This window comes from Nylanderia fulva, unplaced genomic scaffold (assembly GCF_048542155.1).
Source record: "Nylanderia fulva isolate GAGA-0341 unplaced genomic scaffold, ASM4854215v1 Scaffold17, whole genome shotgun sequence".
In the NCBI taxonomy this organism is placed as follows: domain Eukaryota; kingdom Metazoa; phylum Arthropoda; class Insecta; order Hymenoptera; family Formicidae; genus Nylanderia; species Nylanderia fulva.
This window is the reverse complement of record NW_028189945.1, coordinates 4,479,702-4,498,898: the sequence shown is the minus strand read 5'-3', so window position 1 is coordinate 4,498,898 and position 19,197 is coordinate 4,479,702. Positions and strand designations below refer to the sequence as shown.

At 33.4% G+C, this 19,197-nt stretch overlaps 3 protein-coding genes across 3 annotated transcripts; 1 reads left to right on the top strand and 2 right to left on the bottom strand.

The window, feature by feature from the left end:
• Nucleotides 1–64: 64 nt before the first annotated feature.
• On the bottom strand, nucleotides 65–11,059 carry LOC114944308 (dietary and metabolic glutamate transporter). The gene is made up of 4 exons (XM_029320174.2): nucleotides 10,767–11,059; nucleotides 3,021–3,217; nucleotides 1,911–2,802; nucleotides 65–1,538 (listed from the first exon to the last, which is right to left on the bottom strand). The coding sequence occupies exons 1-4, from the start codon at nucleotides 10,789–10,791 to the stop codon at nucleotides 1,207–1,209; spliced, it is 1,446 nt and encodes a 481-aa protein (XP_029176007.1). The 5' UTR covers nucleotides 10,792–11,059; the 3' UTR covers nucleotides 65–1,206.
• LOC114944307 (cilia- and flagella-associated protein 52) lies at nucleotides 683–18,997 on the top strand. The gene is made up of 13 exons (XM_029320173.2): nucleotides 683–1,582; nucleotides 1,899–2,298; nucleotides 2,381–2,831; nucleotides 13,888–14,087; nucleotides 14,176–14,353; nucleotides 14,863–15,112; nucleotides 15,268–15,541; nucleotides 15,647–15,819; nucleotides 15,894–16,042; nucleotides 16,338–16,483; nucleotides 16,751–16,902; nucleotides 17,220–17,764; nucleotides 17,868–18,997. Exons 3-13 carry the CDS (start codon nucleotides 2,795–2,797, stop codon nucleotides 18,116–18,118), a joined length of 2,355 nt encoding a protein of 784 aa, XP_029176006.1. The 5' UTR covers nucleotides 683–1,582; nucleotides 1,899–2,298; nucleotides 2,381–2,794; the 3' UTR covers nucleotides 18,119–18,997.
• On the bottom strand, nucleotides 17,755–19,094 carry Atg12 (Autophagy-related 12). The gene is made up of 3 exons (XM_029320179.2): nucleotides 18,745–19,094; nucleotides 18,503–18,639; nucleotides 17,755–18,427 (listed from the first exon to the last, which is right to left on the bottom strand). Exons 1-3 carry the CDS (start codon nucleotides 18,902–18,904, stop codon nucleotides 18,305–18,307), a joined length of 420 nt encoding a protein of 139 aa, XP_029176012.1. The 5' UTR covers nucleotides 18,905–19,094; the 3' UTR covers nucleotides 17,755–18,304.
• Nucleotides 19,095–19,197: the final 103 nt, after the last annotated feature.

Sequence of the window (19,197 nt, the reverse complement as noted above, 5' to 3'; positions counted from 1 at the left end):
AGCATCTGTAATTATATGTAACGATGTGATTATGAAGGAAGGAAAGAAAACGTATATTATTACGTAGTCTGCGATTTTCAACGAGTCTCCGGCAAACTTTGACGAGACTTGTATTGTTTAATCAATGATGTAAAATAACATTTCTTTTAATAGCTATAAAATAAAAATCGATTTATTATTTATATTGCATATCAAATGAAAAAGCGAAACATAGACTTGTTGAAAAATTGATAAATTAATCATTAATCCAAGGTGTGTTTATTTCTGAGATTAGCTGCTCTCATTTGTGTATTTTGAATCGTGTTATACAAAATAGCTACGTCTGATTGAATTAGTTTGACGATTTATTAATGTATTTTAATTCGCAATAAGATTTGCCTTCGAATTTTCAGAGATTTTCGAAGAGCTCGAATATATTTAAATTTGTCTTCGCGATGATGGCGATTTATGTGCACTGAAAAAAATGACTAAATTAATAAATATTTATTTTAATACTGCCTAATAAATTATTGATTCGAAACAAATATTTATTTGTTTTGAGAAGAATTTTCTTATATCAAATAAATATTTTTCACATCAAATCAATATTATTAGTTTCAAATGAATAATTTGTTTGACAGTATTGAAATAAATTATTCGAATTCAATAACTTTTTTTTCAGTGCATATAATTAATATATTATTTTAATTAATTAATTAAATTATAAACTTAAAAAAATGTACTTAATCTCTTTTCATCTTACATTATCTGCAATATGTACAATCCGTCCATATATTATTCGTCTATCGTCTCTAATTTAATTCCTCCTTTCACGACAAAAGCTACAACTTTGCTTGCGTAAAAGTCGCATTGCGATGCTGATTAACGTACATTCGCGGTATTTAGAACCGTGCGAATTTAACGCTTGAATTATTCAAGGATTATGTATTATGTGAGATTGAACACACAGCACGTATATGTCTTTCTCATTTATCATCGTCATATTTTCTCATTTATATATGGTCGTCATACAGTTGCGATGAGCGTGAAATCCTTGTCAAGAAGCAGGAACATGGAAAAACGATAGACAGAACTAGTGCGCTTGTAAAAAAAACGATATCTAAGATATCTGCGCAAGATCTTTTTTTTCCGGAAGAAAAGCTGGACTATTTTGTTAAGCGCTTAACAGCGCTTAACTTTACGGAGGACACGCGCGCCAAGGACATTTCACGAGTTCTTCGGAGGTGTCTCTCTGCCCATCTCCTTACGCAGCCGCCTCTCTTCCCGATCTCGTATAACGAAGTCAGGATCGTTCCAGTATTGAACCTCGCCGCTGGCGTACACGATGAAGATTATATTCGTCACGATGAAGACAGCCAGGACGATCCAGAAGACGATTCGCCATTGGGTGAGCGTTTGATCGGGCGCCAACACCCCGACGATGTACGGCGTGATTATCCCGCTGAAAGCACCTATCCCGTTCACCAACGCCATCAGAGTGCCGGAATAATTGGGACTAAGGTCCAGCCCGTTGACTTTCATCCCGGGATAGAAGGTACCTGCGAGAGAAAAAGAAAATTTGAAGAGGATTTGTCTGTGAATTGTAAATCGTAATATACAGAAGGTGTCTCATAGGAAATTGCTGAAACTAATCAGCTGTCATTACTAGCACTTTTTCATTACTTTTTTTCAATAAAATAAACTGGTATGCAAACATTTTATTTATATCCATTAAAAACTGCAGACTCTCCTCTTTTCAATACAATTTTTGTTTTCTCAATAACTGCATGCATTAAAAAATGACAGCTGATTAGTTTCAGCAGTTTCCTATAGGACACCCTGTATAAAGATATCGAGTGAATATCCAAGTAGCAAACTGATGTCATTCGACGTCAAAATAACGTACGCTTGGTACCTAGGTAATTACGTACCCATCAGAGCCATGCCGATGGTGAACATGGCCACCACCAACGTATTGTTGTACCCAGCGTAGGAGGCTGCGATGATGAAGATACCTGGACCTATGGAGGCGATGGTGGTACCGATTTTTCGCACGTTGGTGCGCGATATAATGCCCCTGGTGATAATCCGGTCGGCCAGCCAGGACGACAAGATGCTACAGATCCACATGACGAGGTAGGGCAACGACGAGACGAAGCCGTTAGTCTGAATTGGGTATTTAAGTACGCCACTCATGTATTTGGGCAGATCGGTGACCATGGTGAAGAAGCCCCAGTCGTGACCGATCTGGGCAGCGATCAGCGCCCATACCGGCGCCGAGAGGAGCATGTGACGCCAGGGTACGGGTGGTGGTTTCGCGTGAGTATGCTCATTCATACGTTCGTGTAGATATTTGACCTCGCGCTCGGAAATAAAGGGATGTTCGTATGGATTGTTGTAGCAAATCAGCACCCATACGAGGAACCACAACACGCCGATGCCGCCGAACACGTAGAAAACCACGGGCCACGTGTAGGTATGTAGCATCAGTCCGGAGAACACGTTGGACAGGACAGTGCCGATCTGGGCACCGGCGAACACCAGCGAACCGATCATCGATCTCTCCTCCGGTGGCGTCCATTGCGCCAACATAGCGTTCAACGCTGGGAAGGTCGTGCCCTCACCGAGACCCATCAAGATTCGCAACACTATCAGGCCGTCCGACTCGCTCCAATCGACCACCACCGGCGTCAGTAGGGTAAAGATTGCTGTCGAGAGCATGCCGAGACCGAGGGAGTACTTACCACCGAACTTTTCGGCCAATATCCCGCCTGGCAGATGCGTGATGACGTAGCCCCAGTAGAAGGACGAGAGAATGAGACCCTGGGACGAGGAGGTGCAGGTGTGTAAAGGTAAGATTTAAATTAATATAATATATACATAGGCGTCCGCAGGGGCAAGAGGCATATTTAATATAAAAAATGAAAATAAAATTAACCAAATTAAGAAAGAATAAAAAGTAAAAACAAAATAAATTTAATTATGCCCTCTCCTGGAAAAAATTCTGCGGACGCCTATGAACATGTATATCTTTCACATACTTGCGTATATTCATCCCAGTCGTAGCACTTGATACCTTTTATATTGTCCTCATCTTTTATGTTCGTATTATTGAGATGTTTATTTGAACATGTCATTTCTGTAATAGTAATTGAAAGACAGATTCTCATGGTATATGCATTCAGAAGTGCCAGAAATCCCATGAAGGCGAACACCCATCGTTGTGGCACTCGAGCACCTGTAATTGCAAACCATTTTTGCAAATTTTATTTCGTTATCAGTCTCATATCATTCGAGAAGTTTAATAAACTAAGACTTTAATAGCTATATAATTTTTGTAATTACGAAAACATCTTCTGATTATAATTATGTAAAAATGTTGATAAATATTTCAATTGAGTACATAAAAGAATTTAATATCTAAACTATATAAAAAAATTTATCTAAACTATTTAAAATTATATTTAAACTATTTCAAAAATAATATTTATATTATTTTTTAATATGAATAAAAGGAATAGAATCTAATCTACGACGAAAACAGATTATAATGGATTAATCCATTCGTTTACACAGAAATTGTTTATATACTTTTTGCAAGGATTCGCTTTTTGTTGGACTTGGATCGCGTTACACAAGTGCACTTATCTCGTCTATGTAAACTTTGTTATCCCGTTACTTGTGTTACCTATCGCTGTTTTACCACTATCATTGCCTTTTTTTTATACGATTCCTCTGTCCATAAATCGCTCGCGCGAGGAAATTTTTGCACGACTTTACTTTCACTGACCACTTTGAATGCGCGATGACGTTTTGTAACTCGCGAGACAAGACTTTCCTGATCTACATATATTATATGATTACGCGAGTCTCACGAGGAGAATTGCGTTCTCTAACACTAGACAAATATGACAATGTTACATATATGTGTTACAAGAGAAATGTCAATAACTTTCAATTCCGATTGCGCGTGTGAAAAAGTTCCTCTTCGCAAATGACGAAGAACATTTCCGTTTGGTCTTACACGCAGCATGCAGTTTCCCTTCCCCCGTTTTGGTGAATGAACCTTCGATCGCGCGATTTTCTATTCCGCAGCTGATGCGTCCACGTGCGATCACGTACGCACGCATGCACGAGCCTCGACATACGTAATTAATATGTAAGTATCTCTGCCGAAGAGTGTCCTTCCGATTTTTTTCAGCGTGATTTGATCATGAGAAGAGCTCCAAGTAGAACATCAAACTCATCATGATTTTATTCATCACTTAAAAGTTATCTGGACAAAATTATTTTAAAAAAACATAACCATAGAAATTTAAAGCTCCCTAATGTAATTGAGGTAATCGCTTTGTGTAATTTCAAAAAATTTATGTTACTTGAATATTGTTAGAATATGTGCAAATAATAGAATAAATAAATAATTGTAATATATACAAATTTTTTCTAAAATGAGTTTTCCAAAATGACATTATCAGGACATCATTGTGAGTTCTATATTCTACCTGGGAGAGAAATGATCTTTGAGGAGTCTTGTCTGTCTCTTTCGAGGATTTTCCGGTTAGAGAATTTTGCGATATCTACGATGACCATCCAGCCTTTATTTTAGAGGTATCTTTATTTCAAGTAGCTGTCCTTTAGATTTATTTATTTTTTCCAAAACTCAATTTTGTTCTTCATTATTAATTTAGCATTTTTAATGCCTAATGTCGTAAGTAGTAGTATTAACATATGAGAATTTGTACGAAAATAACAGAACCTATTTAAGAAACCAAGGATTTATTTCAACATCTAATCGAAAATTTTTAACTATAAAAATACAGAATTTTTTTGATCGCAAACTAATTTGAAAACATATATTAAGATAGAGCTTTAAAATTTTCAAATTTGTCCTTTGTTCTTTCTCAAAAAATATGGTCACCGTAGCGATATTCTTTTCTAAAATCTCATGCCAAGAACGAACATTCTCGTTCAACCTTTTTCCTCTATAGAGATGATAGCTTAACAACCTGACATTAGCTGTCACTCATTCAAGTCAAGTCGATCGCTATTCTTTTCTCGTGCATGACCTCAAACTCTCTTCGTCGACACCTTCGACGATTTAAAGTCACGTGCAACGACGTATGCATAGAAATTCTTTTCCGTATACCGTTACCTAGCTGTTTAAACCAAGCTGAAGATGCTTGACATGCGTGCTAATGCGTGATCGAAAAGTGAGATCAAAGGATTATTTAGACGCCGTCATTACGTTTCTAACGTTATACTATAAAAAAATATGTAAAATTACATAATAAGTGTATAAATTACAATATATATAAATAATGAAATATGGTATACATTTTTATCGTGTAATTGTACATTTATTATCTGTATTATATATTTGTAATTTTATATATTTTTACGTAATATATTACATAAAAACAAGTGTAAAATTGCACGATAAGTAATAAAAATGTATACATTTTCTTATAATTTTATACATATTATTTATGTAATTTTTACATATTTTTATGTAATATATATTACATATTTTTTTACAGTATACGTATATACGTACGCAAATCGCACATAATCGAAAGAAGAATCGTTCTCACGAAGCTAAGCATTATTTCAAGAGGAAAACCGTCTCCAGAAGACGATTTCCTCATCAGCTTATCGTATATTAAACAACCGAGAATTCCAAGTATTCGCGATTGAGCCATTCCATTCGTTCCGTCATCAATCTCGCGAGTTTTGCAGTCAAACTTTCCTCGTGGAAAGCCGCGAATCGAGGAAAAAAGCCGCTAATACCCTTGTTTCGTCTTGCAAAAAGAAAAGTCATATAGAAATACTTTTCGCACGTCTTGCGAAAATCTTGTCGTACAAATACCGCAAATTCTTTGACGTGTTTCTTGCAAAAAAAAACGGTCGAGGCCTGAGTGATTATCCTGCAGACTATTTTGCGTGAAACATAACTCGATTCGTAATAATATTCGTGAGAAAAAAAGAGAGAGAAAGAGGAAGAGGAAAAAGTTTTTAAAGTGTCTGGAAACAGAAAAATTTTTATGGAAAATTTAATCTTATCTGAAAGAAGGCGTGTACACTTATCGATTTCTGTAATCAAGAAGCATCTCGATTATCACGACGATTGTTTCGCAAGATAATAATACTGTTTATTCCACGTTATAAATCATTGAATATTGAACATATATTTGCTGATTTTTGATACGAAATTTGTTATATAATTAATTTTATGCGCACTTGGAGTTCAGGTAAAATTAATCTATCGAAACACAGAGATAATTGACACATTTTCACACATATCTACAAACAAACACACACACACACACACTATTATATATGCGAGCTTTGTAATACTTTTTTGTATCAATGAAAATATTTAATTCTTTTTTTTAATATTCGAATATTTTTAATATTCATTTTTTAAATATTTAATTATCGTTTTTAATATCCATCTCGTGTATGAAGAAAAAATTAAGGAAACAAGAGATATTCGATAGAAATAATAATTTTTATAGACTCTGTTATCATTTAAAATTTCCACGAGAGGTGCATCAAATCTGTCAACAAGCGATAATTCGATCATGACATTATTGGTCGGACTTTTATCATGGATTTGTGTTGCTATGAAGCATTCAAGTATTCGAAGTAATTGAAATCGTTGAATGAGCTTAACAGATTAATGGATGATAATTGTTTTGTCGTGCAATGAGATCATCGATCGGTTTTTCCGGGGATTAACGCGAAATTTTTATATACTATTATTTCTTTTTCTATCACTCAAAACGAAAAAATAAATTATCGTCGAATATATCCGACGTATCTCGGCGCTTTTGTTGAATTACTACGAGTATGAATTAGCAGAAAATAATTTGAGACGTACACAACAAATGTGATTTATTATTACGACGTGTAATAATCGCAAGGCTTTAGGAATCGCAAGAAGCAGAAATCCGCGAGATATCGCTAAAACCTGCGCGTTACACATACGTAAGATGCAATCGCGAAATAGATACCGAAAAAGCCGTCAAACAATTTCGAAATTACATTTAACATCTCGACGGTAGCTTTAATGACGCTATAATAACGAATATAAATCAATCTGATTTTTTCATGTCGCAAATTGCACGGGATTTATTAATTTTTTCACTTTGGAACTTTGTCTTATCGCGCGTACGAGGGAAACAAAAAAAATATATTTATTTATATTATTATAGATGAGATTGTCGAACAAGTTCGCTTGATAATAACACGCAAATTTTATTATTATTATTTATTAATGCGTAGATGCGGAAATGTTTTGCTATCATTGATTAGATGGAAATCGATGTCACTGTCGCGTGCCGAAAATTCAATATATATAAATTCTCAATGACTGGGCAATCTCTAGCTTTTCCTCGAGTGTGAATTGTCAAAACGATTGTCTCTTTCTACATTACAAATTATTTCGTTTGTCCGCGCTTATCTTGTGTTTACTTATTAATAAAGTGTCGATATACAATAAAATTTCACGATAATATGCGTTCCACAAAGATATTAACGCAAACATTTCGCGAACAAATGAGTTTACAACTTGATTCGTCATTAAAAGATATATCGCGTAAATATTGACGTTTCAATAATTTAAAAATACGCACACGAAATTTGATTTATGTCAATAATAAACGACTTCTTTCATTTATGCTTAAATATTTGGTTGACGTGTTTGTTATGCAAATGATTATTTATATTATAGTCGCAGAAAGTCGAACAAAGCAGTGGAAAAATAGCGTCAATTATAGAAATAAAAATTTATCTTTTAAATTCGAAGCTTGAATCGAATAAGTGAAATCTCATGAAAGAGCAGAGAACAGTATATCTTTAAAAATAATACAATACTTTATATCTTTGACGCGTGTATTGTTCTCTTTTAATTTACAAAAATATTGAAATATACGAATTTTGCATCGTAATAATTTAATTAAATAATTTGTAATAATTGTATTTTATTGTAATTTAATTTAATTTTTTTTAACATATAGACGTGGACATATATGTAAATATCATATACGTCTAAATAAGGATATATACATCTGCACCATAGCTGATCCGAATGATTAATATATTGCGTTCAATAACGAATAAAAAATAAATCTTCATCAGACAAGATTTATTTATTTTCCGAAAACTTCTTGAAGATATATTACTCGAAAATAACGCAATGGTCTGCGATATCATTGAGTGTCGCTACTTGAAAAGACATTGAGGCGATCTTGCACAGTCTCGAGAATATTGAACTTGATAAAACACAGGAACCCGCGGGCGAGAAAGTTTCAAAGAAAAATGCAATTTTGTGATCGATCAAGTTTTTATCGGTCAGATAATTTTACGATCGTTTTTAATTTACAATCAAACTGAATCTCCATAAAAAATCTTTATCAAGCCGCTTAAAGTGTCTGTCGATAATGGTAATGACTAATCGATACGCGACAGCTATAACACACCTCACAACATAATACAATAAATTGAAACTTTATGTTTTCTTCTCAATCGAAAGTCACCTTAATATTCTCAGCTAAAACCTTCGATTCGAAGCGCGCGAACGACTTTACGATGCGATTATGCACCATGTGTGCACAATATATGCATTATGCGTATATATATATAATGCAATATTAAGTTTGTAAACAACGCACCGTAATTAATAGACATAATAATGATGTTTAACTGGTTGCCTACTGTGTTGAGAGCGCTATCTTATCTCGCGGGAAATACTTGCTTGAAGAGGCTTCAATGTTAGATAATAGTTCTCCCTTTTTTTCCCATCAATTTTTATATATCTGTTTTGTCGAGAAAGATGATGACTTTTTTAAAAAAATTCCAAAGGGTTTGTGAAATCCATTTTTCATGCCGGACTTTTCAAAGCGGATATCTATTCTTCTTTAATACGTACAGCGAGATGTTTGCGATCGTGCTTCGATTTTAAACTTTCGTAACAATAGTGTGGTTTCTTTGCACATAAGTAAAAGTGAACGTTCATATATGCTTTACGAGTTTATTTGTTGCGAAAAAACGTGAAAGAAAAAACGGCCTTGACCGAGAGACGTGTGATATGCACGTCAATTTCCGGTAGCCAACTGTCGCGATTTTATATATATTCAAGGTTTGCGAGAGAAATAGAGGAAAAGAAGGAAAAAAAGAAAAATCAGATATGACACATCTAACAATAATCGATAAATAGTATGTTGGATATACGAATTTGTCACGGATCTCCTTTTATTCTCTGACTTTTCGCGCTTTTGATTGAGAGATGACCCTGGTCGATTCCGTTATGTGTAAAGAAAAAAAAGAGATGTAAATTTCGACTATCTATATATGTATGCATATATGTATACTATAGCTCACGCGATTACGTGAATGTCAGGAAGTGCTGTGTAAACGAACGAGTTGCAATTAATGTCAAGGCATTCCCGCCTACGCGGTTAAACGAACGCGAAATTATGATATGATAGACTTCACAAAGCTGTAACCTTTTCAACAAATCAAGATTTCTAATCGATCAACGATCCCTCGATAGTTTTCTTAAGCCGGTCGCATTTTTGTCTAATAAATGAATACGATAAAGTCTATTTGATATACGAGCTGATATTGCACAATTATCATTTTATTTACCGCTTTCAAGTTTTATATTATTTTCAAAAAATTTATCCTACACTTAAACTGCATATTATATTAAAACACAGTGATCTATATAGAAGACATTTATCGTTATGCAAAATGTTTTTTTTATTATGTTATACTTGATATTTTTATCGTGTTGTGTAAATGATTTTTTTTATACTTGTTATATTTAACTCTCGTGACTATATGCAATATCTTATAATTTAAAAATTACATTATTTTATATATATTTTTGCTTATCGCAAAAAAAAGGTATGAAAAAATATCAAACACAATTATCATTTATTTATTTACCGCTTTCAAGTTTTATACTCAAAAAAAATTTTGCTTATCGCAAAAAAAAGGTATGAAAAAATATCAAACACAATTATCATTTATTTATTTACCGCTTTCAAGTTTTATACTCAAAAAAAATTTTTCAACACTTAAAAAAAAATTATTGTACATTTAAACTGCATATTATATTAAAACACAGTAATCTATATAGAAAGCATTACTTGATTTTTTATCATGTTGTAAGTGATTTTTTTTTTTATACTTGTTATACTTGATTCTGATCGTGACTAAGCAGTATTTTATAATTTAAAAATTACATTCTTTTATATACATATATGCATGCTTATTACAAGAAAAAAATGTGTGAAAAAATATCAAAGGTATCATTTCAAGTATTTTATTTCTTATTATTTTTTTTTAATATGTCATTAAAATATCTCGGACCAATGAAATTCATTATGATTCCTTTTAATCGTATTACTCATTTGAAAGACTCGCGGAACACTCGACAATGTTTAACGCTGATCGACTGGTTTTTCTTATGTCTTACAAATATTATAACGTTATGTGATTTTATGCCGCGGCGGAAAATACCACATGAGCACTTTTTTGTTATTATAATCTAGATCGGTGGTATTAAGCTTCTGATAAAATATAAACCACGTAATCTCGTCGTAACAAAGATTCACCGCGATCGATCAGATCATTAATCGGTCTGTTTTATTCGTAATTCGTAGCGATAAATCACAGATCGATCGGATGATATGTATTATATATTCATTCGATAAATCGCAGAAAATGATACAGAGGCGAACGGAAACACGCGAGTGATTTGAATACGAGATCATACTTACAACACACTTTCCACGTAGAGATCATCCTTGAAGATTTACTTCAAGCACGCGAGATACGTCGATGACAATATATGTGTCTCTTCGTTTTTTCTCTTCTAATTATTTCGTAAAAATTCGAAGCGATGGCATTCGCGCACTTCCGGAGGCTGCCCCTTTCGTTTTTTTTTCACGGCAATTTTTGGATGCAAATCATCGCACAAGTTCTGATCGAATTTCCTCCTTCCTGTCAAGCTCTTCTGACAAGTCGCACACACGTGTCGCGAGCGACTGAATTCGGCACCCTCGATAAGTTCGCTTTATATCTGCTTTATGTACTGCTCGTCGCGCATTATCCGGGGTGGGGAAAAATACGAGAGGCAGGTGAGAGCGATAAGCAGCCTCGGACTGCGGAATCGGCGCGTGTACACATCGATGTGTTTTGAAGAGAAAAACCGGCTCATCTTGTTCTCTTATTTTAGGGTTTTCTACTCGAGCGATTAACGCTGGAAGACGACCGAGTCGGCGAGAAATCGAGTCGAATTCGATTTTCTTAATTCGGAAAAATTTCGCGGTTTTTGTTTTGAAGCAAAACTTGTTTCAAGTAGAACAGCGCACTTTCCGCTTCCGATTTTTGCGCGGCTAGAAAATTCCTAAGCGCGCGTTAATCATCCGAGTTGCATTTTACAATGCAGAAAGAATGACTTGTCTTATATTTTATTTCATTATCGCTGAATCTGTCTTATTGTTAGAGAGCTGAAGAAATTACTCTTGAAAAACAATTTTTAAAAATCTGTCTTCTTAATATTCTCGAGAAATATGGGAACTATGCGAAAATAATGCGTATTATAATTAGAAAAAAAATTAGAAGAAATATAAAAATTCTGGATCTTATTGTTAAAGAGCTGAAGAAATTACTCTTGAAAAAAAAAATTTTTTACAATTTGTCTTCTTATAATATTGTCGGAAAATATGGAAACTATGCGAGAATAATGTATATTATAATTATAAAAAAATTAGAAGATATATATATATACGAATTTTGGATCTTATTGTTAGAGCTGAAGAAATTACTCTTGAAAAAGAATTTAAAAAAGTCTGTCTTCTTAATATTCTCGGAAAATATGGAAACTATGTGAGAAGAAAGCGTAAGAAACGAGACGTTCACCTTAAAACTTTACCTTCGATATAAAAATTACTCATTCATTCGTGTCCTCTCTATATAATTATTTTATTTAATTCGAATTCTTTTCGCGTATATACTTTCATGGTGAACGCCGAACATCTCTTCTTACATTTTTGCATGCATGAGTGTAAATTCTGATTCACGCGATTTTGTACACGTGTTTGTCAGGTGCTCGATATTGATATGCGATATCGATGCTAATTATCTTTCAAGCACAACGCAAGGCTGTTGAATCCGACATGATCTGGGGTCTTCTGCGATGTAAAAGGACATGATTTTAAGGCAATGTCAACATTTGCTATTTTATGATATGCCCCCGAAAAGATTTATAAGCACTCGGAGCAAACATATAATTGTAATTAAAAATTATATTTTTATATTAATTTACTTAAATTGCATTAAAATTAAAGGCCTGTTTATATGACTTAAAATTAATTTGGATTAGTGAGTTTTAATAAATATTGCAGAGAAAATATCGAGTTATCATTATTGTAAAATTTTAGCAGTATTGATGGTAAAGTTTATTTCTTCACAATCATTTCATTAATTAATTAAAGATGAATTAAGTACAATATGTTAATTTATATATCATTAATATAATTGCATAACTTGAACATAATTGTGCATTAATGTTCTTTTGAAAAATATTTTGATTAAAAGAAAGCGATGTTCTATCGATGTATTTTAGAACATTAAACAAATTTCATTATGTATATTAAATATATTTAAAGATTTCACATATATATTTTTTAATACTTTGATACAAGATACATATGTATCAAGATGATATTATATTATAATTTAAATAATAGAATAAACCATTTTTTATATATATTAAAAAAATAATTTTTTATATTATATATAAAAAATAGTTATTATTTATTTCTTATATTTGCAATTTTTATTTAAAAATAATCATACGTAAAATATACTTAATAAAGTATATATACTACTGCGAAAAATCGACGTAAAAGGGAAGACGGTAAAAAGAGTGAAAAGGGGGGTGCATAGATACCGTATACAATCAATTTATTGCCACGGTAACGTCAGTTTATATCGTAATACCACAATTACACAACCTCTTTACTCTTTACATACGCATATATCTCCCAGAATAATACACTTTATCTTACCATAAAGTTATAGTGCACAGAATCCGTCAACAATGGAGCCCCGGGATCTCGAAACAATCGGAATAATCGCATTCGATGGTGCGAAAAGCAACACCTGATTAGATTTTTATAAATAACCAAAACAAAACTTCAAATAAAAAAATTATAAATTAGTATAGATGCTACCCAGCAAACACTGATATATAATTGTTACATTGCTATAATAAAACGGAATTTAACAGGTAATATAACGTGTACGTTACATGTAACATCCATGTTAGTTGTAATTTCCCACTCATAGATGTAACATTTTAATATAACATATATTACATTGTAGTTATATTGTAATTATATACCAAATAGCACATTGATGTATTGATAAGTCCGTGCTATCTTGCGATATAATGACAATATAACTACAATGTAATATATGTAATATTAAAAATGTTACATCTATGAGTGGAAAATTACAACTAACATATGCGTTACATGTAACATGCTTAAGTATATAACATTTATATACTGTGTTTGTTGGGTAGTGATTTATTATCGCGAGTTTATGAAATTGGCAAGATTAATCAAATTAATCAAGATAAAGTCAAATTAAAATTTAGAAGCGAGAAATCTCATTGCGAGCTTAATTTATCAAAAAATCTAATCTAGAAAACAATATTCTAACAATTTAAAAAAATTATACGGCATGTTTTACTTTTAATAATATCTTACAATTATATTTATAGTGTATATTATTTTTATTATTTTTTAATTCAATTTATTGTTATTTTATTTGGCGTTTTTATTCATACGTTCAATATAATTATAATAAATTATACTTATTCACTTTGAGGCATAATGAAAAACGCTCTGCGACTACATCCGGACGAGAAGCATTTCCTTTATCCGATGGGTCACAAGGTGGTGATAAGGAACATCGAAAGTAGCAAGCAACGATTTCTCAGCGGTCACACAAACAACGTCTCGGCATTGTGCGTTTCTCCGTGCGGAAAATACGTCGCTTCCGGCCAAAATAATCATCTCGGTTTCAAGGTATGTACATAAGGTCCTTAACATATTTTCTCGTTTTATATTCAATTGTATTTTATGCAATCTTAGCTGCATCTTACGTTTGTCGCAGGCCATGGTGATCATATGGAATTACGAGGAAGGCACGATGATGGGCAGCTACGAGACGCACAAAGTCGGTGTCGAAGATCTATGCTTCACGTGCAACAGCGATTTTTTGGTGAGCCTCGGTGGCAGGGACGACGGCAACGTCATCGTCTGGGACGTCCAGAAGAATTCTCTTATATGCGGTATCTACCTGAAAATTCTCCAACTCAATCTTTCATGAATCTGTGGAACCATCTCGATTATACGTACGGTGACCATCTGTCCTTTATTTTAGAAGGCGATCCTTTATTTCAAAAAGCTGTCCTTAAAATTCTTCATTCTTTCAAAACCCAAAACTCAATTTTGTCCTTTATTTGTTTATTTAGTTAATTTTAATGTATAATGTCGCATAGTATTAACGTGAAAATTTGTACGAAAACAACGGAACCTCTTATCTGGATTCTTTAAAAAACCAAGAAATTTGTTTCAACATAGTCTAATCATTTCAAACTATAAGAAATACGTAGACTTTTGATAATCACAGAATTTTTTTTTATCGATCTTTACTTTGACCACAAACTGATTTGGAAACATATTGAAACAAAGTCCTAAAATGTTTAGGCTTGTTCTTTATTTTTCTCAGAAAATATGCATGGTCATCGTAATTATATGTCAATATTTGATGTAACATTACGGGAAACGATTTTCGCAGGATCATTCGCCAGCAACGACACGAGCGGCGACGCATATAATATCGCGAGGATGCAGTTTCACAGCAAGTGTTTCGTCACCGCAGGCGACAGGACCCTGAAGATCTGGCGCATCGAGGCAGAGAAGCGAAGGGTGCACGGAATCGACGTGGAAGTGGGCAAACTGAAACGTCTCATCAATTGTATCGTCGTAGACGAAACGGACGAGATCGTTTACTGCGGCACTTCCTCCGGTGATATCATTAACGCAAGGTCACATACAGAAATGCCGTTTGAGAAAAGAAACATTTATGTTTATCATGACAATAATACTTATCTTTTAATAGCTTTTTTAATACATTTTATCTGCTTTCAGCATTATCTCTATCGCTATCTGTCTTGCTTAATTATGTTTCTTTTTTCCGTAGATTAAATTTACGCGACGATCTGGAATGCGACTCGCCAGCTCGTTCACCGGTAATGATCGGCTGCTATTCAAAGATAACGCGCGATCTGAGAAAAATGAAGATGGGTGAAGGCGATCTATATTCAGGCGGAGTGACGAGTCTGGTGCTTCTAAAGGGCGGGAAACTGCTAATTGGTACTGGTGACGGTACCGTAGAATTGATCCAAATAATAAATAGAAAGGAAAGTCGAACGCACAAGCCGTCAAAGTTCCCTAATACGCCACAAATACTCACTGTAAGTCTACTTTTTATAAATCTCCTGAGAAAAGAGATATATTATGAAAAAAGAAATATAAAGAATTCACGCGCACGAGATTTGATTTTTGTTTTCATTTATCAGCATCAAAAGGAAAACGTATGTAGCGCCGTGACATCCATGGTTCTGTATCTGAACGAATTTGTACTAGTCGGGACAGCCTGGTGCGAAATCTATCAAATTCAGCTGTCAAATTTTCACATGCGCCTACTCGTTACTTCTCACACTAGCTGCATATACAGCATCGCGTTTCCGCGGTAAGAATCTTGAATTTTGTAACTATACCAGTTGACAAATACAATCAATTAATTATGATACTTTGATGTCGCAGCATCAGTTCGGAGATATTCGCGACAGGCGGCAAAAGCGATATCAGACTATGGGAGCTGAAAAAGCAAAAAGAGATACTTCGTATCACGGTGGCAAATTTTGTTTGTTCCAGTCTACAATTTGCACGTGACGACCAAATACTATTTTCTGGTACATAAAACTTGGTACTTTAATATAATTTCAAAGATTCTAATAATATACAATTGTTGGAAAATTTACTCATATTATTGTTACATGTTAATATATTAATCATTAAAAGGTTTATATTAATATTAGAAATCTTGAAGTAATCTCTTTTATATTTATGAAAAAATATATTTAAAAATCTTTCTGCATATACTTAAAAATAGTTCATAGTTGAAATTTATCACACGTACAATAATGCATGCGTATCGCCCTAAATTTACACTACGGCAAAAGAATTCTTACAATTCATGCTTTTCAGCTTGGAACGACGGCACAATAAGAGCATTCGCGTCGCACAACGGGCAGCTTTATTTCGCCATTCACAACGCTCATACGAAAGCCGTATCTACGGTCGCGGTTACGAGCGACGGTGTGACGCTCATTAGCGGTGGTTGCGACGGCCAGGTAATTTAGTGTTACGCTTTTTCGAAAAAATGCTGTTTTTATTCTAAAAACTCGTCCGATTGATGCAAATTTTGATAATTTATACGAGACATTTTCCATTATATTTGTGCATATAATTAACTCATTATTCCTTTACTTTAAAATTAATATTATCTATTGCGCGTCCATATATTTTAAACTATTTGTATTTTTTAAGCATAATTATCAGAAGTATATTATTTGAGCAAATATGTATATCTTTATCTACAGAATTGATTCGATTTTCAGGTACGAATATGGGAAATAAAAAACGACGTGCAGCGATTAATTAGTATACTAAAGGAACATCGGGGACCGATAACATCTTTGCACATCTCAAGCAATAATGAAAATTTGATTAGTTCAAGCACGGACGGCACGTGCGTCATTTGGGACATAACGTAAGTGTATTTTCTCTAAAATAAACAAAAATTAAAATATATCCACCAAATCTTAATCTTTCGACATATATTTTTTTGTATAAAAGCTTTCCTTTTGATCAACAATTTCATTTAAAATAATTTAAATTTAATAGAAGAATAAACTCTCTTTTTCTTTCATGTTAATCTAATTGATTATGATTTTGAAATAGTAAGTTTAATAATTAAATAAGTTTGATAATCAAATAAATCTAAATTTATTGTAGCAGATGAATTTTATATCATACATTTATATCATACTAGATTTCTAAAAAGGAGTAAAAATAATCTCGTTCTAGGCGTCGCGTAAGGAAACATACCCTTATGGGAAACACAATGTTTATGATGGCACAATTCACACTCGATGGTATCCAGATTTTGACGTGCGGCACGGATCGAAAGATCGCTTACTGGGAGACTCTGGATGGCTCGTTGGTGCGAGAAATTGAGGGTTCCAACGTCGGGACGTTAAACTGCATGGACATAAGTCCCGATGGTAGGTTCTTCGTTACCGGATCCAATGATTGCACTGTCAAGATCTGGGAGTACGACAGCGCGGATCTCCTTCACATCGGTACTTCCCACGCGGCGATAGTCACCGGGAGTAAATTCAGCGCGGATGGCAAATATATAGTAACAACTAGCGCCGATGGAGCAATTATAATATGGAAATGTCCATCCAAAATCATGGAGGATTTCAAGTCTATGGATCAAGCAGGAGCAGCTAATTCTATATATAGCTTGCGAAACGAAGAGAAATTATTTCGGCAAAAAGAAAGCGATAAAGATGTCGCAGCGGATCAAAGTGTACACTCTTCCAAAAAATCGACTTCATCATGTACAAGTAAAAATTATATTATCAAATATAAAATAAGTTGAAACGATATATTTTTAATGTAACATTAAGTGCTATGTAATTTATGTATATTTGTTTAATAATTTATCAGGTGGTGATAGACAGCAGCTATCAGTTGCTTCCGATCGAAGTAAAGGATCTAAAAAGGAAATTTTCGAGAAAAAAATACCCATTTGTAAATGTACATCATTAAGATCAGCGAACACTATATCAAGTACAGGAACACCGAACAAATGTCGATGTAAAGACACAAATGATGAATCATTTAGCAAAATGAAGGAACAGTTAAAAGAATCTTCAGATGTATGTAGCAGAAGATCTATTACATCAAATAATGTGTGAAACAATAATCCATCAATTAAATTGATTAATTTATCAGAGATTTTAATGTTACTATTGAAAATAAATCTAATAACATAAAGCTAAGTTCTTGATGACACAATATCACAAATATAAAGAGAGTTTTATCACAATAAGTTATTTAATGGAACACTTGTATATTATGCTTTTAATGACAAAAATTAACTCTCAACCCCAGGCTTGACTTTTACAATAATGAATGACTAATTTTCCATCTGCGCCATAGCAATCGTATAAATTTTTAACTGTCTGATCAGGAGCAGGTGCAAACGTCTGATTAACATAAAGGAACTGTAAGATAAAGTAATTATTGTTAGTACCATTTTTTCATATTGTTTGAAGAAAAAAGAATATTTTATCACGTACTAATCTCTCATTGGGATCCAACTTGAGGTACTTTTTAATAAATTCGGAAATCCTTCCGATGGGATTATCTTGGCAGACTGACCATTTTTTCTGCTTCATAATCGGAGCATTGGCAGTGGCCTTCAGGAGTATATCAACTATAAAATTCAAGCAAATCTATCAGTTTAAATACAACACACGCATGACATGCACTCATAATTATATATAATCGAATGATACTAGAAATATGAATGTTTTTATACTTTTCGTTTTATCCTTTTGCGCTGTCTGAAGGCCATTTCGTACAGTGTTTCCCTCAGGGATGGTTTCCAAGCTAGTTGGTGCATCCTCTGTCGTTGAATCCGGTGCTTCTTCAATCTTGGTTTCGGTTGTTGCATTGTTTACCTCCTCTTTAGCAGCCATAGTATAGTAAAATATATAGATTCACTGATATATTTAGAGCATATTTAAAATTATCTCACGACATTGCGTTTTTAATATATAAGATAAAATAAATGATTCTTGGAAAAAATAATGTGAAATTATATTCTACATGCACAATATCACAATCCACAATAACAATCAGCTGATTCTTGTCTTCGAATATATATCTAAATAGATGTTCAACGTCACAATTTTTTTTTAATCATGATGTATGAATATTTAGATAGTCGACTTGATGTTAGAAATACTCGAAAATGGCAGATTGTTAGATT

What these genes read in the sequence shown, in the direction of transcription:
- LOC114944307 (XM_029320173.2), top strand. Translation starts at nt 2,795, where the DNA reads ATGAGACCCTGGGACGAGGAGGTGCAGGTGTGTAAAG. An exon ending in ATACGCCACAAATACTCACT is followed by an intron (nt 15,542 to 15,646) that starts GTAAGTCTACTT and finishes TTCATTTATCAG; the next exon opens with CATCAAAAGGAAAACGTATG. An exon ending in TGCGTCATTTGGGACATAAC is followed by an intron (nt 16,903 to 17,219) that starts GTAAGTGTATTT and finishes ATCTCGTTCTAG; the next exon opens with GCGTCGCGTAAGGAAACATA.
- LOC114944308 (XM_029320174.2), bottom strand. Translation starts at nt 10,791, where the DNA reads ATGATCTCTACGTGGAAAGTGTGTT. An exon ending in CTCTACGTGGAAAGTGTGTT is followed by an intron (nt 3,218 to 10,766) that starts GTAAGTATGATC and finishes TTGCAATTACAG; the next exon opens with GTGCTCGAGTGCCACAACGA. An exon ending in CATCGGCATGGCTCTGATGG is followed by an intron (nt 1,539 to 1,910) that starts GTACGTAATTAC and finishes TTTCTCTCGCAG; the next exon opens with GTACCTTCTATCCCGGGATG.
- Atg12 (XM_029320179.2), bottom strand. Translation starts at nt 18,904, where the DNA reads ATGGCTGCTAAAGAGGAGGTAAACAATGCAACAACCGAAACCAAGATT. An exon ending in GCAAAAGGATAAAACGAAAA is followed by an intron (nt 18,640 to 18,744) that starts GTATAAAAACAT and finishes TGAATTTTATAG; the next exon opens with TTGATATACTCCTGAAGGCC. An exon ending in TGGATCCCAATGAGAGATTA is followed by an intron (nt 18,428 to 18,502) that starts GTACGTGATAAA and finishes TTTATCTTACAG; the next exon opens with TTCCTTTATGTTAATCAGAC.